Genomic DNA, 24,271 nt, shown 5'->3' on the forward strand with positions numbered 1-24,271 from the left:
GCCTTTTCCTCTCCGTTTCTGCGCTCCTCCGGCTCCTCTTCTCACTCCTCACTTACTTTTCTAATTTTCCTGTTATGCCTAACTTTTACCTTAACTATCCTAACTTTTTTTCTGTTCTCTTGGTCAATATACAGAGCTCACAGCAGCCAAAATAGGTTTTTATTTAACCTAAAGTTGGAAAAAGTTCACTTGAGTTAACGAACAACTCCTCTGACACTTTTTTCCTCACACAAAAAAGAACTCTGATTTAATAGCATCAGTTTCTGTTTCTTCATTTTTACTGTTCGGATGAATCATTCTACGGGGAAATTACTTTAATGGTTTTAACAATAATTTTGTTGCGTCTTTCCTGCTAAAAAAGTAGCACAGCTGGAAACGAAATAAAACATTTGCTGTTAATTATAGAAATGAGGACAAAAACAACAAAAAATGCACGTTTCTAACTCTGCGAGACAGTGCAGAAGTATACCAAGAACTATGGCGCAAACGTCCTTAAACTAGCCTATAATACTTACACCAATAATTGTAAGTCCCTTGAATTTCCTGTTACTGATACATTTTAATTTTCTTATATTAATCTTTGATTCCAGAGTTTATCTTTGTTTATTTTTAACTTATTTAAATCTGACTGTTTTAAAAAAAAGTCATGCTATCAGACTGGAGTTTTGGGGGACAGCAGCTAATATTTATCACTATTGATTGATCTGATATAAAAAATGACAAGAAATACTAAAAAAATAAATAATAAATAATTGGAGACAAGACACCTCAGTTTCATTTTTAGCACAGTGTTATTTTAGTGGTTCGCGCTCCCGCTGGGACATGGCCCATGGTTGGTTGTGCTGCAGCTCTGAGCTCAGCTCGCAGCTGGAAGTTGTGACTTCAGAGCGTTTCCTCAGACCTCGTGACTGCACACAGAGCAGCTGTGGCGCGCAGGACATGCATGTCTGTCAGCCAGCCATATCAGCATCATGTGTGAGTGCGCGGCGCAGATCTCTTTGGTGAGGGGATGCTTGGAAATCCGGTCCCGTTATCTTTGGCGCTGCAGGCCGGTCAGCCGCGCTGACACCGGAGCGCGCGGTGTGGAGCACCTCTAGGCGCCGGCGGCAGCCGCTTGGACACTTGGCTGCACGTCCAGTTGTTGGGCGCGTGCTCATCCACAGACTCCCACAGCTGAACAAGAGGCGGAGAACCGCGGGGACGATCAGGAGGAGGACGGCTGATCACAGAAAATGCGATGGGGTAACGGTTCCGTCTGGATCTTTGTCTGAGATTCTCGGCCCGGATGGCTGCCGGCAGAGCCGCTCAAGCCAGAGAAATTCGAGGCCATTGTTATCAGCCAGCAGCGGCTGCAGCCAGAGCTGGTGTCGGGGCGGAGGGTGGAGGTGGAGGGCGAGTAGGGGGGTTGGGGTGGGGGTGGAGGGGCGCGCAGGCAGCAGGCAGGCTCCCGGTAAGCTCGTTCAGCTTGCTAGCCCACAACGAGCCCCCGCGCGCTCTTTTTCCTGCTCGGGAGTCGAGCCCGGATCCCGCCTGCTCCGTTCATGCCGCAGGGAGTCCGGCGCGCGCCGCCCGGTCTGCTGCTGCTGCGGCTCCAGGAGGGGTGGTGCTGCTGCTGCTGCTGGTGGTCGCCAGCAGCCGTGCTAGTTTCCAGACGGCACCGGAGGAGCAGCGCGAGCGCAGAGGAAGAGGAGGAGGAGGAGAGCAGGAAAACGAGCGGAATTTTTTATTTCTTTAATCATCTGCAATCATAGCTAATCACCTCGCGGGGACTTAAAATAAGATGGTGCGCCGTTACCGGGTCCATGCCGGGCTGAACCGGGACCACCGGTGCTGAGGAAGGTAAGGTACGTGAGTGCAGGCCGGCCGCGCGCGCACGAGCCGTAAAACAAACCATCATTTCTGGAATGTTTCTTGCGTCCGGCTCGTGGTCAGACAGCTGATTTATGGACCGTTAGACCCCAGTCTCACCAGAGCGCGAGCTTCTTCTCCTCCTCCTCATGTATCCCTCTCTTTTGTGCATTTCCTCACCTTTTCTCCCCCCTTCTGTCCATTCTCCCTGCTATTTGTTTACAAAGCAGGAGCCGTTTTTCTGGGGTCGTTTCTGTCTCCTTCATGCTCCCATCTTCCCCCTAAATTCTGAAACTGGCTTCCAGCTCGAGGTCTTTCAGATTTGTGATTTGACCTTAAAGTCAGACACAGCGACAATAGCTACACTCAGGCCCGCTCTTCCTCTTTTTGGACAAGATAATTCCCCCCCCCCCCCCTTTTTTTTTTTTTTTGCTCGTCTCTTAATAGCCTTAAGAAGAAACTAGGTGGGTTTAATGGCTTTTCTCTGTCTCCTCCACCTGCAAAGCTCCTCATGGCAGGCGCCATTTGTAATTTTATATCCCGGGATAAATCGCAGAGTGGACACCAAGGCCGAGCTCGTCCCCCCCTCCCTGCCTCCCTTCCTCTCTGTGTTGTTGTTTGGGCGGCCGTGTCTCTGTCACCGGCCTGTGTGAGTCGATTATTCAGGGAGGCGTCTAGTAAAGTTGGTGATTGTATTAAGCTGTAGTCCTACATGCAAGGGGCAGGGGCATTACGCGTCGCGTTTAATGGCGAAACAGCGTTATGATTTAATAACATATTCCTCCCACTCCCGCCGCCTCGTCTCCCTCCCGCTCCCTCTTCCTGCTGCTCCTCTCTGGACTATTCCTCAGAGTAAATAATTAGGATTCCAGCTTGTCTACGAGAAAGATAAATGGCTGACATGTGTGACGCGCGCAGGACTGGAGTGAGGCGCGCTGTCAGGGAAAAGCTGCGTTTTTAGGGAAAGCTCATCTGTTCTTTCATTTGAAATATTTATGTTTTTCTTTGTGAAGCATGGGCACATTTTTTTAGGCTGCATGATATTTAGGATTCGAGCTTAAACGTCCATTTTTTTCTGCGTCAAAGCGCTCAGACCAAATGGATGTCTTTCACCAGAATATTTGCGTTTTTTCTCATCTTTTTCCTGCATGTGTCTATTTATTTTCAACATTTCTTCGTTAAAGTCGATCCATAAGATACGTCCTAGCTGCGTGGCTACAACCCTTCAGCTGTTGGCCTTGCGCAAGTTTACCTCCTCCTGGAAAAAACAAACATGTTATCTGTGGGCATGAAATGAATACCAGGTGCTCCCTCGCGCCTGACATACCAGGCCCAGATTCGGAGTCACTGAGGGCTCACACCGACCTCTCTTTGCTTGGGGGGGGGGGGGGGGGGGGGGGCACAATGGAGCTGCTCCCGCTCCTGATCAATGACCTGTGCAGTTTCTGCCAAGATCTGTCTCTGTCTCTGGTTTGTCTCTTTGTCTCAAAAAGGCTTACATTTTCAGCTGAAAGTACTTCGAAATTATTTGAAATGCAGAAATAAATAAAATAAGGAAGAATTCATTCTACAAACTATGTAAAAAATTATGTAGTACATATTTAATTAAATTTATTGTGTTTCATTTCTTTACGTAACCCAACAGAACTCTGCTTTCATCCATTTTCATCTATTTTTTTTCCTTAAAGGGTGAGAAACATTTGCAAATAAAAAAATCGATTTTTTTTTTATTTATTTCCTTTTGGGTTGGAAACTGTTGGCTGAGGCGCGCCGTCACCAAATAATGGAAAAAGCTGAATGTGGGAGGACAGAACGCTGCGCTTCACATCTGCCAAATTAAGACACGTTGGTGTTGTGTATATATATATATATATATATATATGTAAATATATTAGAACATAAATGAGTAAATTTCTATATACATATATTAATTTTGCTGTTTATGAATAAAATCCTGAGTGTTATGTATAACCAGAAAAATCTCAATAGATGTACCAATATAATACGTTAACGCCGTAAATTACATTTGTAATGAATTATTGTATCCATATTGTTTTAAGTATTATTTGTTTATGCTCTCCTGTTATTTTTGGCCGAACAAAACGAAAAAGTGAATGAACAGCGATCAGCAATGAGGGCATTTCTCTCATCAAACAGATTTTTCCCACATTTCCTGTGAAAAGTTGGCATCGAAGAAAAGTTGTGGCGCGCGTGCACCAGGAGGGCACGCGGTGTGCCCTCGTCGTGCCCCCTCCACCACAGCATCTGCTTGCTGCGCACGAGGCGCGCCCGGTGGGGGAGGGGGAGGTGATGAGGAGAGAAAAGCATGGGCTCCTATTCATGTCACGGAGCCTTTCAGGGGAGGAAGATGGATTTAACTCTGTCATTTCTTTATTCTGTCTCTCTAACCTTTAAGGTCAGATTGCAGGGGACCGTTGGAAAGACACCGTCACGTGACCTCCGGTACCAAATGGTCTTCCGGCAGCGGGTTTCAGTAAGGACCGGAGCCCCAGAAGACGCCGCCGCCTCCTCCAGACATGCAGAAGACAACCTACTACGACAACTCCTCCGCGCTCTTCGGCGGCTACTCGTCCTACCAGGTGCAGGGGGCGGCAGCGGCGGCAGCAGCCGCCGTCAACGGATTCGGGAACTACGATGCACCGGTCCCGGTGTCCCACCACCAGCCCGCCTTCCAGTCGGCGACCCACCTGGACGTGGACTCGTACCAGCCCTCTGCGTGCTCCTTGCAGGCTCTGGGCAGCGGCGGGGGCCTGCAGCAGCAGCTGACCAAGACCAAGGAGCTGAACGGCAGCTGCATGAGGCCCAGCCTGCCGCCTGAGCACCTCCCCGCCTCCCAGGTGTCCCCCCCGCTGCCCCCCAACCCCAGCAACGGCAGTGCCGCCGCGCAGCAGCCGGGGGGCAGTGCCGGCTCCTCCACAGTCTCCAAGTCAGGCCCCAATAAGTCATCCAACTCTTCCTCGTCCACATCATCGTCATCCTCCTCCTCCTCCTCCTCACTGCCGCCCAACCCCACGCTGGCCAAGCAGATCTTCCCCTGGATGAAAGAGTGTCGGCAAACGACCAAGCAGAAAAATTGTTCACCCAGCAACAACTCTGGCAACGGTGTGTTCCACTACACCTGTCTGTCCCTCCACCTGCCCCCTCCATCCCACCCCCTCTGCTCAGCTCCCTCTGTCCCCATTAATGTCCTTCCTCCCTCATTAGCTTCTCCCTCTTTCTCGTTAGATTTTTTCTTTCCACACCTTTCTTATCGTCTTCCTTTTTTCCACGCTCTGATCCCCAGAGGATTTGGAAGCTGCTAAGATAGCCTCACATCCTCACCCGCACCCCCCTGCACCCCCCTGCAAAAGACATCCGAGGGACGGAAAATAAATGTCTGGACCTCTCAGGCAAACTCCAACAGCATTCATAGTTTTATAACCGAAGGAAATTGATCAAAATTCACTGATAGAAAGCAATAACCCAGATATAAAAATAATAGAAATACTAGTTGAGGTTGTATATTCTCTCTGCACAGAGGTGCAGACTGTTATTTCACCAGAAAGAACAAAAATACAACAAATTATTTATTTTCCTCCCAGAATGTCTATATTTTTAGTTTGGAGAGGACATTTGGGCAGAGAAGATGTTATATAAAGACGACACAGACCACACAACCGAAAGCCTTTATTTGAACACAGGTGCATTGCAACTCTGTCTTTCAGGGTGCATTTGCAGGTAATGAAGGATTTACTTGGGGGAAAAAAATCTCATTAACCCTTGTGCTATCCTAGGCACTTTACCATTGGGAGTTGGGTCATCTAGACCCACTAGACAGTGCTCTGAACCTTTTTTCTTCAATGATTTGAGATCCTCACTGGTGTCGATGGATTACATGAAATCTTTCCACGTTTATCCACCTTTGTCATGGTAGGGAGAACACCTCAATGTAAGGGGGGGGGGGGGGGGGTCATTTAAGATAGCACAAGGGTTACAGATGATTTAAAGTCTTGAGGTTTACCCTTAAACTTTTATCAAAGATCCACTTGAACTTTTCTGTGAGCCAGCAGCTCCTGCATGCAGGTCGTCCTCCTCAGCTCCTCTCCTCCTCCTCCTCCTCCTCCTCCTCCAACTTCCATTTACCGTTTCCAGGGAAGTTGCAGCCAAAAGGCAAAGATTACCTGCAGGAGTCTTCCTTTAGGACGGGTTTTAACGTGAACGCTTTCCGCGAAACATCTGACAAAATCAATATGAAAGACAGAAGTACAGTTAGTTTTCCTGCTTTTAGTTGACCTGAAAAAGAGACAGAGTTGTGCAGAGACGTTCCCTGCATGGGAAAGACTCATCTCAGGCCTCTCTGCTTATGTAAATATAGTCAGCTGAGGCAGAGCATAGACAGCAGCGCCTTCTTTCAAGACTGCTGCTCCACTTTTTGGTGCCAACAGACTGCAGGCATGCATGAAGGCTCAGCCCAGCGAATTCCTGCCTGCTGCATGTCTACAGAGAGAGATTACAGAGGCGCTCTGGCTCAGCGCTGCACTGACGCTCCCAGCATGTTAAAGTCACTCCTCCAGCTTGGTTCCAGACTGCTGAACAGACCAAAGATAAACCTGTGGTTTCCGGCAGCTTTGATTTCCTCGCTCCTATCACGCTCACTCAGATAACCGCTGCATTTTTAAAAGTGCACAAAAAGTTTTTATTTGGAGCAGAGATGAAAGAAAACCATGTTATATTCATATTGTTATTATTTTTTTAGAGCAGGCTATTTTAAACCACATTCCAGCACAGCTGCTTATTTCTTTTTTTCTAAAGTGGGTCAACTTGTTGATTTAGTTGACCTTTTTTCTTTATACTTTCAGACAATCTTCCTAAAATAAATTCTATAAAAAAGCAGATTATCTGTGAATATATTACATTTTCTTCACAATATTTTCAATTGTGCACTAGCGTTCACTCAATCAATTTTTGAAAGTTTGTACATTTACCTATATGAAAAGATTCAATTCTAGATCAAACAATCAAATGAATCTGACAATGATTTGATTTAGCTGTTATATCAAAGCACAGCAAAATGACACATATAAAGTTATCAATTTCAGACCTCAATTCTTTCATTTTATCATAAATTCAAGGTCAGGCATTAATAAACGATGCATAATTCATGTTTCACACCCTCAGTCATACATTAAACTCCTGTGAATCCTAAGCTGGAAGATAGTCTGTGTTAAAACGGCAGCTGAGCCAGTCAGCTCTCTGGATGACGGCTTGGATTGAAATTTATATTCACATTGATTGTTTTTTAAAAAAACGCAACAGTTAGTCCTCGTGGAGCAGGTTTCCCGTCACGAGGTTCTCTACAGAGAACAGAAGGATCAGGATGGCTGTAGCATGTGAGCCCCTCTCCCTTCCCACTGTGACGTAAACAGACTTTTCCCGGAGAGCTGATGCAGAGAGAGCGGCTGTGCAGCTGCTGTTGCTTTGGGGCTTTGTCTTTGGAGCCAAGATGCAATTTAGGTGTTCTCGGCCCTCATCTCTTAATAACTGCCACTGTTATGAAGTGTTGACAACTAATATCAAGGGATAATTTGGGCCGCCTGTCAGGACCCCCTCTGCTTTATTAAGAAGCTGAATGCTTTCAATTTTCTTCACACCCAGCCTGTTAAAATCGTATTATCTTTACTCTTTTATTTGGATTCAGACCATTTTCAACACATCGTTATTATAACCATTAAAAATGATTTCAAACAAAACAATGTTTTAGTACAGAATGGAAACTTGTTTAAAAACGTTTGAATTCACTTTTCTATAAAACACAGTTTAAAATTCTTTTGTGTTAGTTTTCATTTTTGAATATTAATCATTTTTATCACTGTTAATAAAAAAACTTTTTTTTACAATTTAACAAAGTTGACTCATTTTAAGAAAAGTATCTTCTTAGATCAAAACATGTTTCAAGTTAAACTCGCCCCTTTTTACACATTTTTCTTAAGTATTTTTTAACTATTTGAATAAATTTTGTAATTTTTACTAATATTATTTAGTTTTTCTTTTTCAGTGCAGGCGGTTTAATTGCATTTTTTTTTTTTACGTACCCATTTCAGTGTCGGGAGGAGCAGAGAGCGGCAGCAGTGGAGAGAAGAGTCCCACCAGCGGCTCGTCGGCCTCCTCTAAACGGGCTCGGACGGCGTACACCAGCGCCCAGCTGGTGGAGCTGGAGAAGGAGTTCCACTTTAACCGGTACCTGTGTCGGCCCCGGCGCGTGGAGATGGCCAACCTGCTCAACTTGTCCGAACGGCAGATCAAGATTTGGTTTCAGAATCGACGCATGAAGTACAAGAAGGACCAGAAGTCCAAGGGCTTGAGCTCCAGCTCTGGAGGGCCGTCACCCACAGGCTCCCCCCCTCTGCCTATGCAGTCATCTGCCAGCTTCCTAAACTCCATGCACCCCATGGGAGGAGGGGGCGGAGCAGGAGGCCCAGCCTATGACACTCCTTCACCACCATCTTTTGGAAAACTCCACCAAGGAGTGTCTTATTCAATGTCCACTGCCTATTCTAATGTTCCAATGAAGAGCTGCCCCCCTCAGAAATACGGTGCCCCAGACCCAGATTATGGCGACCCCCATTCCCACCACAGCCTGGTGCAGGCCAACAACACTGGTTATGGGACACCAACTAACATACAGGCCAGTCCAGTTTACGTTGGGGGCAGCGGCTACGTGGAACCCATGGCTGGGTCGGGGCCCTCCATGTACGGGCTAAACCACCTCGGACCCACGCCGCCCCACCACCAAACCATGGACTACAACGGCGCGGGGCCCATGTCAGCCTCCAACCAGCACCACGTGGGTGGAGGGGTGCCTCAGGGTCCCTGCGACCCCCCCACACACCCGACCTACACCGAGCTGTCGGCGCACCACACCTCTCAGGGCAGAATCCAGGAAGCACCCAAGCTCACCCACCTGTAGCAGGTTTGGAACAAAATGACAATGCAGGAACTAGTGAAGACTCCACAAACGAGTAGCACCACGTGTCTCACTAACAAACTAGCTGACGTGTGGGGCCTCTACTGCTGCAAGGGGACAGCAGGAGACACAAAAGGAGACAGTCAGGCCCATCCAGTGGTTTGCTATCTGCTCTACACCCACAAAGAGCAAAAATCAGTGTTAAAATCACGGTTCTGCGTCGAATCATCGTGTAGCTACCCCAACGCCCATTAGCGTGTGTGCTAGCCTGAAGTTCAAGAATGCCTCAGGCTGCACCCAGGCAAAGGAGAGAGGGTAGCGTCACTACGTCTGCCGGGTGCTGCATCAGCTACAGCTACAGCTGAAAAGCCCGCACTGCCAGAATAGCTTCTGGAAACATTTTGGTCCAACGCAGAACCATTCCAATAAACCTAAATGTTTCTCCTCCTCCAACCTGCTTTAACTGCCGTCGTCCGAGCGGCTCTGAGCATCAAAGTACAATGAGATATGACTTCACATCAGTCGTAGTGGCCAAGAAAATGTAGAATGAAACATGCAAATTACAATAACAACAACAATATTTAGCATTTCCGTTCGATATTTTACATGAAATGTTGGCTCACTGGGCTTTTACTAAGCTCTTAAGCCCTTTTAAAACTCTTTTTAATTAACCCTCCTCCTTTAAAGTATTTGACGTGGTGAGGAGTTTTGTATGCATGAATAGGGTGCATGAATAGTGACAAGATTTGACAGATGCTAGTTTTACGAATGCAGAAATTTATCTGAAACATCTCAAAGAAATTGGAAGTAAATGATGTTTAAGTCAATCAAGAGCTATCTTTTCTACAGTCTAATGAAATCTCATGGTTCCCATGGAAGTATGATGCTGCTGAGTTCTCTTTTAGATGATTTTTTAAGGGCTGGGGGCAAACTGCAAGAGTAGGAGCAAGGATGTAGTAAAAAAGTCAGTAATGACCCTCTTAGAGATATTATGTGGTTTAAAATTGTTCTTTGATGGCAAATTCTGCCCCCAAGACCCTCGTATGCACACAGCTCTCCTGCCTGGTAGATGAAATAGTTGAGATTTTAATGGGCAGTTAAGGAGGTGGTTGTATTTATTATGCCGGGTTTTCTCCCCCTGCAGGCAACACATGTTGTTGTCAGCAGAGCTGAGCTGTGTGCTGGGCTCAGGCCCTCCATCAGCTGGAGAGCGACAGAGAAATGCAACGCTGCTCCACAAAAGCACAGAGAAAAACCACTGGACGGCCTCCCACTCGCTGTCTACTCTTTTTTGCTTCCTGCAGTACCCGTCTGTGTCTGTCTGTCTGTCTGTGTGGATCGAACCATCACTAACCCCGTGTCTCCTGTCCACCCGTCCAACACTCACCGCGAGCTCCCCCATCACTGTAACAGGGTTTTATAGGCTTAACTCTCAGTCATGCCTACATGCAACATTAAGCTCACTTCCTTTCACAAGCAGAGTTGCCAGCTGTTGACGTGTTCAAACAAACCTGTGAGAGGACATGCAAGGCGCATTTTAGTGTCCTTACCTTTGGCACATCATCGACACAGGGTAAATACCAAGAGTTGAGAGAACTATTTATTTATGTTTATGTAAGCCATCCTCCCGGGCTCCCCTCCATGTCTTTGTCACACTCTCGATTTGTGGATACCAAGCTGTAAAATCCACGTTTTGCTATTGTTTTTGTTCTCTCATGTCTTGACTTTTAATGTGGAAACAGGGTATATATATTTGAACAAAATGCATGTCCCAGAAATCTGAGCAGATGTGTACAACTTGTTTTTCTTCAAAACAACTGGAATTATTTGTCCGAGCTGTCAGTGGGACTAATTCGGGGGCACATAGGTCCCTCCCAACTCCCCACGTGCAGGACGCAAATTCCTCCAGTTGTTTTTAAAAGTTCATAACCTACACAAATGCTTTTTTTTACATCTGGGCATCATTGTTGCACTTAGAGTTTACATTTTGATGGTTAAAGGTTAAAAAAATAATAATGAAATCTTATTTTGAAGACGGAAGGCCTTCCAATCAAAGCGTCTTTCACCAATGCGTGTTCAAGGGAACATTCATATATAAATATTTATTTGTTATAGCCAGTCTAAAAGGACTTTCTGTTTTATATTAATATTATTTATCCTTCATGTATTTATATTGAGGAAAAAAAATACTGTACTTTTTTAGTATTTACCTGGTATGAAAAAAACAAAACAAAAATAACATTGTGTTTCCTCTTGTCCCTTGTACTGAAGTTATACTTTTTTAGTTCTTGTATTTTAGAAGAAAAGACGTAGTTTTTATGTTACTCTACTGGCCCTTGTACATAAGTGTTTTGGCTTGTACAGGGAAAAAGGCGAGTGTTGGGACTCTGGTCCCGCCAGTGCATAGTCTGAAAATAGAGACAAATATTAGCTGGAGAACTGAACAAGTTTTTGGAGTTTTTTTTGCTCTTTGTAGCTCTTTTTTCTTTAATTGTCGGGAGAGTTGTCTGTCAAACAATTCTTTAATAAAATGTTATGTTATCCAGAGAAATCTGCAGTTTTTTAAGAAGCTCAAGCACTTTTGGGGTTAAAAAAAAACTAAATCAGTCCATTTTTAAACATTTTTCAACCAGCAACCGTTTGTTTACTCATTGCACTTCTTCCAGTTCCGGTTCTTCTTACAGTTGATGTCTGAAACTTTTTCCAGCTATGAAAAAATAACCTTATGTTTTTATACTTGAGGTAGATTCTAAATTAGGCTAATTTGGAGAAGAAGTTGTTTGATGTTTATTCGTATCAATAGGCACCAAATGGTTAACAAAATATAATAGTTAAACTCAAGTTTAAAAAGGAAATAGATTGTTTATTTTATACTGATAAGGTCTAATATTATCCGTCAATCAAAATAATGTTGCAAGTGTGGATTGCAGATACTCCTGGACTGCTAACACGTCACACGTTTCATGCAGGAAAACGTCAGATCTGATAGCGTGACGCCCCAAACGGATCCCTTCAAGGATGAACCTGAAAATATTCGAGCTAATCCCACAAAATCATAATCAACACATTAATTTTGAGATGTAACACATGATGTGATGTCAGGTGGAGGGTAATGGGGACGTCCTCTGAGTGAGGATTGGAGATTCAGTGTTAAACTTAAACTGGGTTGACTGAACAATTTAGCAGACAGGTAGATTCCAGTCTTCTTTCATTGTCACTGCTGAGTCTCAGACTTGTGGCCAACAACAAAAGGCAGAAGCTGGCGGTTGGAGGTCTGCAGACATTCTTCACACAGAAACACAAAAATGTCTGAGTGCGTCCCCGCTTGTTGATTTAGAGCTGTATTTAGATCAGTGTCTGGATGTCCTGACTGAAGCTTCTCTCTTTCTTCATGCAGACAGCAGAGCAGCCTGTGCTTTTTGTCTTCTGATGGTGTTTATACTGTCAGGAGAAAAGCAAAAAAAAAAAAAAAAAGCTAAAACGACGCACGCGCTTTGGCGTTGTCACGTGGTCTTCCACCCCCCACTCCGCATTATTTCTTTCCCTCTTTTTTTTTTCATTCTATCACGCGCATGCTCGGTGGCCTTACAGCGGCATAAACCTTGGCACATAAATCAGGATCCCATAAATAACGGCCATACTTCGCTTTTACATCTCCTCTGGACTAACAGACAATAAAAACACCAATAAGCAGAGATTGGATCTAATTTATTGCCTCGTAAAAGCGCGCGGAGGATCGCTCGGTCCGTGCAGAAGGAGCAGCAGAGCTGCGGCGGAGAGACTCTGCCTCCACTTCACCAGCGCCATTTTCATAAGCGCGCGTTCAGCGTGTTTTCCAGGCAGTGCGTAAACAACAAACAAAAACAGCCGTTCACGTGAGACTTAACCGCGTCCCTGCGCTGCTCTCATCTCATAATGTAATAATCATAATGTTATAATAACAAAATCTGAATCACAGTCAAGCACTCACAACTGGGAGGCCACGTGCTCTGACTGTCTTAATGAATTATAATAAAATAATAACTATTATTAATGATATTTGTTCGGATTAATTACGTTCAACAATTATTTAAATTTAGATCGTAATTATTCGTGTATTTTAGGCATATTTTGTTGCGTTTTATTGACAAATGTTTTGTATTTAATTAAAGTAAAATATTTTGACATTATTCATAATAGAAGAAATTTTAGAAGTTTACATTTAAAAGGAAATATTTATACAAAATAGCCCTCTCCAAAGCAAAATGGAATAAAAAATAAATTGGTATTTTAATAAGCTAAATTAAATGAAAAAACAATATCTGAATTTTAGATCAAATTTTAAAACATTGCCCTGTTAAGTTCTGTGGCATTTCCATTATTAAATAAACATTTTATTTAAAAGGTAGAACAGAACAAAAAAAGTAAAACAAAGAAGAAACAACACAAAGCATGTTTTGCTCTTTGAGCGAGCGCGCGTTTCCGTGCCTTCGCTCCTAAACTCCTACGCACATTTCTGCTGGTTGGCTTCTCCTCGGTGCAGAGACAGCTGGAGAAACTGGAGAAACTAAACTTCGTTATTTTTAAAATAAATGTATATATATATAATGAACATTTTTAATTTAAATTAATTGGTAAATAAAAGTCGCACTTTTGTCGCGCGCGCGTTGGTGCTTGTAGGTCGGGAACTGTTTGTGACAAAGAAAAACTCCATCTGGGTGAAGAATGAAGACAGAGAGGCCGAGGACATGACTGCAGCTCCCTTCCTCCGTGGGAAGAAAGAAGAGCTGCTGTCAGCTCTCTCCAAGAGAAAGATTGATCACCGCATTTCTTTTCTCCCACTCGGGGCTCCTGTGGCCCTCCTCAAAACTTCCCTGTTAAACTCCCAAATTCTTGATTTTTATCTTAAATCTGCCCGTGCGTGGTTTTTGGGGTCTTTAGGGGAAAAAAAACAGTTTTGGGTATTTTTCCCCCGCTTGCTTCAGTGTTGGAATTGTTTTTTTTGCGTGGAGGGACGCGGCGCGCACTCTCGACTGTTTTTAAGCCCCAGAAGCGACCCCGGTGTGAACTCTGGAGATCTCCGGGCATGAAGACACCGGCGCACTGAACGGACACCTCCGTAACCAGCCTCGGTGTCCTGCTGTGAGCCTGATAACATTTGAACTAGATTTCTAGCACTCTGTCACGCAAACACCATCACACACAAAGATGCGGAAATTCAACACTTACACACTTTTCCCTGCTAAGCCTCTGTCTGCTCCATCTGAGCTACGCTCCCCATCCTTCCTGCCGCAGCATTTCACAGCATCTCCGCGTTTTCTGAGCCTAAGTGGGGGACTTTAACCTGTGTCACACTCTAAGATTAATGATCTGAGCGTTTGGAAACAGATTCTTTCACTCCACAGAGAAGACATATTGTAAACGGTACTGGCCAGCTCCTCTCGCCTGATGTTACCCGCCATTACATCAGCCCAGAGGAGTGGAGCAAATGCCCATTGTTTGCGCCTGTCATCGGCTGGGATGCGCGGACTTGCCGCCCACACGGCGCACATGGCGACCGGTCGCCTTCTCCCTTTCTTGCCCCTCAGAAATGGCCCCCCGTTAGGGCCAAACAATGGCACAGGGATTCTCTTTGCCTCCATATTTGGTGGAAAAAAATAATAATCCTGCTTCCCATAGACATCTCAGCCGTTGGGCCTGGGGCACTGATTGGCTGTTCTGGGTCACGTGACGAGGAATTGGCTGCAAATTCGCCCCATAGTTCTCCAGTTTAGCTGCCCAGGTCTCCATACGCCTGTAATATCACCAATATACACAATTATGAAATAGCCTACGCCTTGACGCCGGCGCGGCCAGGAGCTTACGTGCTGGTGCGTGTTTTTATTTGTTTTGTCATTTCCCTGATAAGCCATATTGTGTTCTGTGGGTGTGCACGCGCATGAGCGTGCGCGCATGCCTGTGTGTGTGTGTTTGTCCCTTTTTTTCTTTTTGTTTTGGGGAAGGGATTATTCGGGGTTTCGCCGTTTGAGGCTGAAACCAGGCTGAGGAAGCTATGAATTTTGAATTTGAGAGAGAGATCGGGTTTATAAACAGCCAGCCTTCCCTAGCAGAGTGCCTGACGTCCTTCCCCGCCGTCCTGGAGTCATTTCAAACTTCATCAATCAAGGAGTCGACAGTAATTCCGCCTCCCTTCGAGCACACCATCCCCAGCCTGAGCCCTTGCACAGCCATCCAGCCGACAGCAGCTGCTGGGAATCAGCAAAGCCGACGAGCCTCTGCCACAAATGGCCACCAGACGCACCACCGTGTCGCGGAGCAGCCCGGTCCGCCTGGCCAGGCCCCTGCCACGGCCACCCCGGTCGCTCCGCTGGCCCACGAGTTTCCCTGGATGAAGGAGAAGAAATCTTCTAAGAAGTGTTCGAAGGCTGGAGGCGGCTCCGGCGGCGGAGGATCGGTGTCAACCCCGGCCCCGTCCTACCCGTCTCCAACCGCCCCTGGGTACGCCTCAGCGGACGTCGAGTCACCCACAGGTCTGTAGACTGGGGCGCAGGGAGTGGCGTGCATGTGTGGAACGCGTGATGAGCATCTCCAGCTCACGCTCATTTTTTGAATTTTCTAGGAAGCTTCCTTATCATTTAAACACCGTATTTTCCCCCACATTCGTGCATGTGCGTCTGTTGGTTTGCGCGCACGCGTGTGGATTGTGGGGTGTTTGTGATGCTGCGCGTGGAGCTGCAGCACTGCATGATGCTGCAGTGCCGTGAAGTGATTCCAGTGATTTCATCTGGATTTCCACACAGACACTAACTCATAATTAGTGCATGAGTGCGTGCGTGCTAAAAATCTTCCATCCATAACTGCTTAGCTTCTATACCAGCACAGGAAGCTGCGCTTTCACAATATTATAACATTCATTGCTCCACTGGCATGGTCGCCATATTGGAGGGAGGCAGATAAGGCAAAAGACTGAAGTATGGCGGGGTGGGGGCTGGGGCGCACTGACAACTCGACAGGAAACGTTTGACGCACAATGTGAATTTCTGGGGTTTGGGCCATTCCTGCATTTTTTTTACTGACCTCCACGGTTTTGCAATTCCCTCTCCTAAAACAGACCTCCTTCATTTAAATGAGATTTCGTGTTTTCTTCTTGTCCCATCTCGTCTAATTTCCTGCTTTCTGTCATCTTCTTCGGGGGTTTTTGTACAACGACGTTGCTAATATTAAAGCCAGTCTGTGAACCACGACAGGAACTCGTTTATTTCTTTGTCTCTTTCGAATTTAAATTATGTCTTTCTTTCAAATACAGACTTCTTAGAAAGTAGAAAATAAATATCTAAATGGGTTCAGGTTTTCTAAATTTCCCTTAATTGATAGGCTAGAAAAAATAGATCTAGTTTTGAAATTTACATGTTCTTTTGTTTGTTTGCATCAGATTCCAGCCAGGCGGCTCTGGACGCCAGCGCGGCCGGGTCCCGCCGTTTGCGCACCGCCTACACCAACACGCAGCTGCTGGAGCTGGAGAAGGAGTTCCACTTCAACAAGTACCTGTGCCGGCCGAGGAGGGTGGAGATCGCCGCACTTCTGGACCTAACGGAGAGACAGGTTAAGGTCTGGTTCCAGAACCGGAGGATGAAACACAAGCGACAAACCACACACCACCGGGACGGCGGCGGAGGAAGTCCGCCCTCCAGCGCGTTCGAACCCCTGGAAGGCGCCGACGCGTCCTCTCCCTACTCCAGTCAGCCGCTGGAGGCTTCTGGGACGGGGGAGGCCTCCTCGGACGGGGAGCACGGGGGCGAAAACCCCGTTTCTTTCAACGATGACAGCGGGGACAATACGCGTCCCACGCCGGAGGACACAGGCCGTTCGCGCGCCTCTGAACGCCCACTGCTGCTCGGCACAGCTGGTCCGCATGACTCCACCGCGCCCCAGCCTTCTCCGCCCGCATTCCCGCAGAAAAACAGCAGCACTGCCGGCCTGATGCAGCTGGGGGACGCGGCGTTCTCCGAGCAGAGGGACCCCGCGGCTGCTTCATCCCAGCCTCACGCCATCTCCTCCTCCTCCTCTTCCTCCTCCGCGGCCCTCCCTGACCTGACCTTCTTCCCGGAGGACGCCTGCCTCTCGCCCAGCCTCCAGAGCTCCCTGGACAGCCCGGTGGATTTCTCCGAGGAGGACTTCGACTTGTTCACAAGCACACTGTGCACCATAGACCTGCAGCACCTCAACTTCTGAGGCGACATTAAAAACAAACGAAAAACAAAAAAAATTAAGAAAGAAAAGGAAGAGAAAAAAACTGAACGCATTTTTTTAAAAAAGAATCCCGGCAACATTCCATAAACATGAAGTTTTTTTCATGCTTTTTTCCGTCCTGGTTTTAATTTCCAGCTGTAATGTAACAGTTTTTATTTTTCATCTCCAAAAGGATATTTTTGTTTTTCTGAGTAGAAAATGTGGACAATTTCTCTTATTTGTCCCCTTGAATATATTTGGATCGTTTCTTGGTTGCGGGCCGTTCCTCCTCCTCCTCCTCCTCCTCCTCAGCGCGTGGATTCGTTTCCTCTCGTGCTCCCGTGCAGCTTCGTGGATCCTCATAATTTCTCAGGAACGGTGGCAGAGTCTGGACTGCTTCAGAAAACTCTCTGACGAGTGGAAAAACCCTGCTGAAGACACCAGGTTTAGACCTTAGTTTATTTATTGAGATTCTTTAATAGTGAAAATCCAAATTATTTATTGTACATATATTTTCATAGTGGAATAATAATAATAAAAAAGAAAGAAAAAAAGAAAATTTTGTGCATAATTTTGTGTTAGAATATTCTTAAAAGATTTGTTCATGATGTTTTATATTTTATTTAAAATGGCAACATTATAAATTCTTAGATGGCAATATTTTAAAAAATGCTGACTAATTATTAGGAAAACATGAATTTAACATTTGAATGACAATTAGGGTGTTAGTCATTTAGTACATTGTTTTTAAAATTGATCAAAAATTACCTTAATTTTCAATTTGAGACTAATGTGTACAATTTGTTCCACATTATAAAATAGGTTATTTAAAAATATATTGGAATCATTGAACCTAATAATAATTGTTTTGTAAAATGTTCCCATTAATTGTTTATTAATTATAGGCAAGTCTACATGAGTTCTTTGTGCAGACTGCAGAGCCTGACTGTGCAATTATTTTTTACGACATAATTCTAAAAGGAGAATAATAAAACCAACAAATCCATGCTGTTGTGGTCAGGGATGCATTCAACAGCAGGGTGCTGCATTCGCACTCCTGCAGCTTCTGTGTTCCCCTTCCAGAGAAGCACAGACAGGAAAACAGGACTCCCCTCTGCTAGCCTGTGATGCTAACATGCTAACTGCTCCCCTCCAGAGTCAAAATGGCGCTGGAGACAAAGGAGGATGTGAACAATGAGCAGTGGCAGCCATTACAGGATGACTGGCCCACAGTGACAGGCGCCGCGTTCCAGGCTTTTTACGAATCAAATAAATATAGTAAAAATAATTCAAATTGGCTACAATAAAAAATTTAGTAATAATAATATAAATATTATTACTTTGGAGATTTTTGATTTGCAAATCATTCATCCAGAGCTGCAAGGTATTTGGCTAAATTATTCATTTATTTTAGAATTTCAATAAATGTTTATGATAAAGCCCAGATTTGACTTTCCAGCCCAAATAAGCTGCTTAAAAAAAAGAAAAACATGATAAATAGCCTATGTGATGTCTGAACTGTTCATTTATCTCTGCATTAAGAAGGAGTTTTATTTTGATGGAAGTTCATGCTTTCAAAAACCTCAAACATTGAGGTGTTGGGGGCTCATTCACATTTATATATTTAGATGGATGAGCAGCAGAGCAGGTTAGAGCACCAGGATGCTCCTGTGACTAAAATCTAATCTTGGAATGGTTGAGCATTTAAACGGCCAATTGCAAAAATCATCTTACTATAAGAAAAGGATGCCGAGGCTTTTATTTTGATGCAAACTAGTTATCATTTGTCAAATTAGGACTTTACACTTTGGCTTTGCAAATCCAAAAATAAGTGAAACAGACGTGACTTTCTGTCGACTTTCTCACAGAGAGAAATAGCCGTGTGAGTAGTGCTGTGCAGTGACAGGCTGCAGTGGTGGTGGACAGAAAACACAAAGACAAAGGCTGATCGATGTGTTAAGAAAGCCGTCCAGAAGAAATGTCATTTTTCTTCTGGTTCTAACAGACGTGCTCAAATTAGAATAAATGGGATCCACTTTTTCTGCCTCTGCTCAGCTGGAGCAAGACAAAACACACTCTGTTTGCATGAACTAACACTTAAGGATTTGTTTTAAAGTAAGAGCGAATTTGCAAACCATTTGCATCATTTCAAAAACTTTCACAAATAAATTCTAACTGACTTTGAGCGGCTTCAGTTCACTGAAAGCAAAGTGTGGCGGGCAAGAACATGACAGAATATCCAACTTGGGGTCACTGGGTTTTCTAAAAAATGGAAAAAAAATACATCGGGTTGAAATGTTTAATGCTAAACCTTTTAGGTCAAGAGCATTTGAAAGATGTTTTTTTTTTCATTTTCTTTAACAAGCAAAAGTTCATTTTTCCGAAATGTCTTTAAAAGTTTCATTAAGTATGCAAGCAAAACACATCAAATACTTTACCAGATTTATTTTAGATAGGTGTCTGACAGCTCCAGACCAGAGTGAAAATGGAAAATGACAGTAGAAAAATTGCATTGAAGTATGGAGTCCAGAAACCCATAAAGAGCAGCAAATACTGTTTTTTCTCTGCAGTGTTCAGGAGTTGTTTGGTTGCACATTTTTGCCAAAAAGCATTTCCAGAAGCGTCAAAACTTTATTTAAGGTCTGTTAGCGTTCCAAAAGAAAGTAAGAAGCCTCACAACAACCAGGCAAAACTAAAAGATTAAAAGTCAAATGTGCTTTTTTTTTTTTTTACTGCAAGACAGATTCTGTGTTATTGTGTCCCGAAACACCCGTATGTTAAAACAAAGAGGTCAGTGAGTTGACCCTCAAAGCTTTTCTTTGCCTTTGGCAGCTTCTACAAGCTTCAGCAAAGCATTTCTGCCTCTGGATCTGCATGTTGAGATGAGGAATGAAAAAACCCAGCAGGACTTTCCCACATAGGATCAGAGGGAAATATTCATTTCTAGTCATAATTTGCCCCCACGGTGTAGCAGTTTGTTTGGAAACCGTGAAAATATGACCACAAATAGGCCTAAGGAATCTGTGTCTTCATCCAGAAAACATCAGAAATCCGTCCACCGACATCGTTCTTCTTCCATCTGTGTCACCACCTCCAGAATTTACAAACGTGTAAACAGCACGCCACATTCTTTAAATCATTTTCATGAGTGACAAACGTGTTTAAAGGTCTTCTTTTTCTTCTGCCTCGTTCTAACGTGTCCCTCTTTTAAAGTTGGAGCTGAGCGAGACTCAGAGAGTCTATTTGCAGTACATCTCGGTGAACATCTGTGTGTGTTTGAGGATATGCTTTCATAGTAAAGAAACTGTTGTTGATTTGTTTCCTGAGTAACAAACACGAGCTACAAACAACTTTAAACTTTAAACGCAAAGACTTGTGGGTAGCGGAAGGATTGTCCAGGTTCTGTCAGTTGAGCTTTGTTTGGGATGTTCATGAAGGTGCTGAGGACTCACCTGATCAGATCCTGAGCTCATCAGCATTTCTATGTTCAAACGGTGAGTTTGGGATCTAGCCTGGAGATGACTCTGTGAGGGTTCATGATTCCATTTGATGGAAGTTCTGTGTGCCAAGTAACAAGAAATGGCCACGGTGACACAGTATAATGGTTTCATTTTATAAGCAAAAGAGAGTTTTATAACAAGTGTTGTTGTTTTTTCAGAAGAAGAAGAAGACATCTAACTGACTTTGGTTGGAGCCTTTGCCCCAAAGTTTGCCTGATCCGTCAAAACTCATTTGACAAGTTGAGCCCCTTCAAGCTACAGCTTTGGCATTGGTGCAATTATTGCCAGTGTTTTGTCAAAATCATAACAAGTAAATGTGCGACTCAGGAAACAAAAATAAATCCTATTCATGAGTCAGTCAGGAAACCTGTAACAGTGTTTAAGAGCTTACCCAAGACGAAGAAGTATCAAACTGTGAAATGATGACTTTTGGCGATGACTGTCAGCGATGTGCATGTGCAGGGTGAACTGCAGGGCTTCTGCTTCGATGGCGAGAGACATATCGCCCCGGTCCGTCTTTTGAAAAGCATCTGTTCTGAGCAGAAGGTGGGAATTATTTCTACAAGGGCTCTTCAAGCTAGGAAACTGTGTTAATGAACAGGCGGGAGTTTGAGCACTAACTCAGCATCTGCGTCTATGTCATTCCAGGAGAAAAATGTTACTAATTAGCATTTATTTGCCTCCCAGTTTTGTGCCTTTAACCAGCTGCAAGCTGCTGCCACCCAGTTAGATGCTACGCATGAGGAAGGACTCATCACGATGACTCCGTAAGGTCTGCAAAGACTATTTTAAGAGAAAATTTGTCTTACACATCTTGTGTTCACACCCTCGGCAAAACGCCTTCAAACTCCCACTTCCAATGAAAAGTCTACATAAACGCACGTACATGCGTGTTTCCGGCTCCTGCGTTTGTTTTAGGGCGTTGAAATCATTGACTTTAGAGAGAACTGGACTGTGGACGTGCAACATCCTCCATTGAAAATGCCTTACTGCCAACCACAGCAAAATGAATCTAGTCGCCATTTTTTCGCCATACGAACGTCGCCATGTTGGTCTCAGACGACAGTGATTGGTCCGAGTGGTCTGAGTCCACGTTTCTATCGGAACTACAATCAGGAGTAAGCTTGTTCAAAGTCCACAACACCCCTTCCACTCAGAACGAGTTCAGGAGAATCTGTCAATCAAACATTTGAAATGGGGGCCAGTTGGCACTATATGCTTTTACTGAGGAATCTGATTAGTCCGTTTATAACTTGAAATAAAGGAAAAATAGAGTGAAAAATGATTAGATTATCAAGAACATGTGAAGATAAAGGTATCTGGTGGAGAATGGTTCTCCTGTCCAATCAATGACTGAGTAACAGACGTTTTTTTCTTTAAAGAAGTCTATGGGACTTTGGTTTCTTGGAGCCACTTCCTGTTTGGAACGTGAAGGGGGAGGGGTCACCCAGTCCAGTTCTCAAAGACTTAAACACTCAAAGACTCAAAGATTTGGATTAGGTTGTGACATATGGATGCCGTGCCTTTTAATTCATGGAGCTGCCAGTCGTTTGAAAGAGGTTCACGAAGGAGAGATTAATAATTGAGGTTTGTGCCCAGTCAGAATTCTAAGACACCAAGTCTTTCATATATTGGAATAGAGCTGTGAAAGAAAAAACCTGGAGCGAGAATCACCAGATTTACACCAAGCTTTTTCCAGCATTGACTGCTCTATTAACCCTTGTGCTATCCTAGGCACTTTAACATTGGGAGTTGGGTCATCTAGACCCACTAGACAGTGCGCTGAACCTTTTTTCTTCAATGATTTGTGATCTTCACTGGTGTCCATGGATTACATGAACATTTCCACCTTTATCCACCTTTGTCATGGTAGGGAGAACACCTCAATGGAAGGGGGGGGGGGGGGTAATCTAAGATAGCACAAGGGTTAACCTGTTTTCAGCGATGCATGTGAACGTAGCATCAGAATTTTGTTCAGACTTCCAGGGGCAGGAGATATTGGGATTCAAAAGAAGGAAGTAAGAACTCATCCAAATATTTTGAAACCCTTGTCAGATTGTATGTGCAGCCAAACACAGTAAAATTCCTCCGTAACCCCGAGGTCATCCTTTTCACATGAACTCAGATACAAGCCGAGCAGAAATGTCTTCTGTGCTTCAGACCACACCGAGCGCTTTTCTGGAAACTCAACAGCAGCACAGGCTCCGCAGTTCAACTTCTCTGTCGCCTGTATCCATTCATCCAAGTGTCTCTTGTAGACGGAGAGATTACAGAGGAACACATCCATGCGTGGGACATATCTCACCTCTGAGTCGCTGCTCGTGAGTGTGGAGCAGAGATGGTGAATGTGTGTGTTCCAATAATCTCTCTCTTCTGGCTGTCACCGCCTGTCGGCTCGCTGCCAGGCAGGAACACACAGACTGCTCCTTTATCTCCTGCATCACCATCATTGTTGTGATTTCTGCTGGCCTGTGTGATATTGCATAACTCTGGCATGATAGATCACCTACTTAACCACAGTGGTGAAATACACTCACAGCGGATTTATTATCACCGCAGGTGTCAAGAGGAAACTCCACCTCGAGCAACGCGCCAAAAGCTCTGCGCATGCTAGTGCTAACACTGCAGGTCGCAGGGATGGAGCTCGACAGACAGGAGGCGGAGTCTCTTCACACCACAGCAGCTGTGACCCCAGGAAGAAAGCTCGACACACATTTCTTAGACTATTGATCAATATGATCTACATGGAAATATTTGGTGTGTTTTTTCATTAAACAAAACAAAAGTTGTTGGAATCCTTGTTTTTATTTTATTTCTTTGATTAGAATGAAAATAAACAGCACATTTTCACCACAAGCAGCACACAACCCAGACATCCAAAAGAGAAGGAGAAAGACTCATCCATCCTATCATCCATCGTCATTATCCTCTTGTCTTACTTCTGACTTACTTTTCACTTCTCACAGACGCAAAAAAGCTGCTGGAGATGTTTCTTAAATTAAAAAAAGAATATGTGTATATATATAGGTAGATATAGATATATAAATTTAGTAATAGATATAGATATATAGATGTATAGATATATAGATATATATAGATATATTTATGTATATAAGATAGAAACTCCAAGCAGAAACTCTTTCTTTTGTTGATGATGCAACCGTATTACTTTTTTGATGGTCGTATAATCTTCAAACGCTGTCATGAAAATCTCAGACTCCGTCTCACATAAGTATAGCGCTCTCTTTTTTTCTCCACACGTTTCCATGATGACTCAGGGTATCTATCGACGATCCATTGAGAATGCTTTTATGTACCTGCTGTGCACGTGCATTAACCCAGGGTTACCAAGTGAAGCGTAATTACGCTAACTCAAGGTCTTTTGGAACCGACATACCCAGAGTAAGCAAGCTCAGGCGGATTTCAGCCAGAGTTCAGGGTTAAAGTCAGGGTAGTTTAAACCTGCTTTCTGGAATACCCCCCTGGTCAACAAAGGAGTTATGTTGTCTTGTTTTTACCTCAGACCTGCAAATGTTTGATGCTACAGCTGAAATACTGAAGGCCCATTTAAGCAGCAGACATTTGTGTCATCTGTCAACAGTTTATGCTACATACAGTATCAACTCTCAGTCACTCTCCTCACTGACAGGAAAATTCCTCCTTTAGTTTAGACCTGAAAAAAGGGGGAAAAGGTGGAGGGACTGCAAACCTGCTAATTCTTTGCTGAACAACAAGCTGGACCAGTCAGATA

At 44.4% G+C, this 24,271-nt stretch overlaps 2 protein-coding genes across 12 annotated transcripts in view; both read left to right on the forward strand.

Moving 5' to 3' along the window:
- Positions 1-23,308, forward strand: part of LOC110015536 (homeobox protein Hox-B3a) — a 77,751-nt gene extending 54,443 nt beyond the window's left edge. For 6 of the 11 annotated variants that reach the window (XM_023957827.1, XM_023957828.1, XM_023957829.1 and 3 more), the window contains 2 exons: positions 4,265-4,971; positions 7,950-8,831. In XM_023957827.1, the coding sequence (XP_023813595.1) occupies positions 4,386-4,971; positions 7,950-8,815 (1,452 nt within the window). In that variant the 5' untranslated portion in view covers positions 4,265-4,385 and the 3' untranslated portion in view covers positions 8,816-8,831. Of the gene's footprint in view, positions 1-7; positions 1,243-1,416; positions 1,845-4,264; positions 4,972-7,949; positions 11,360-23,079 lie in introns of those variants that run through there. The other 5 variants (XM_023957831.1, XM_023957832.1, XM_023957833.1 and 2 more) reach the window with 5 other exon arrangements.
- Positions 12,402-18,503, forward strand: hoxb2 (homeobox B2). The gene is made up of 2 exons (XM_023957837.1): positions 12,402-15,321; positions 16,224-18,503. Exons 1-2 carry the CDS (start codon positions 14,844-14,846, stop codon positions 17,021-17,023), a joined length of 1,278 nt encoding a protein of 425 aa, XP_023813605.1. The 5' UTR covers positions 12,402-14,843; the 3' UTR covers positions 17,024-18,503.
- Positions 23,309-24,271: the final 963 nt, after the last annotated feature.

This window comes from Oryzias latipes, chromosome 8 (genome assembly GCF_002234675.1).
Source record: "Oryzias latipes chromosome 8, ASM223467v1".
NCBI classification, from domain to species: Eukaryota; Metazoa; Chordata; class Actinopteri; order Beloniformes; family Adrianichthyidae; genus Oryzias; species Oryzias latipes.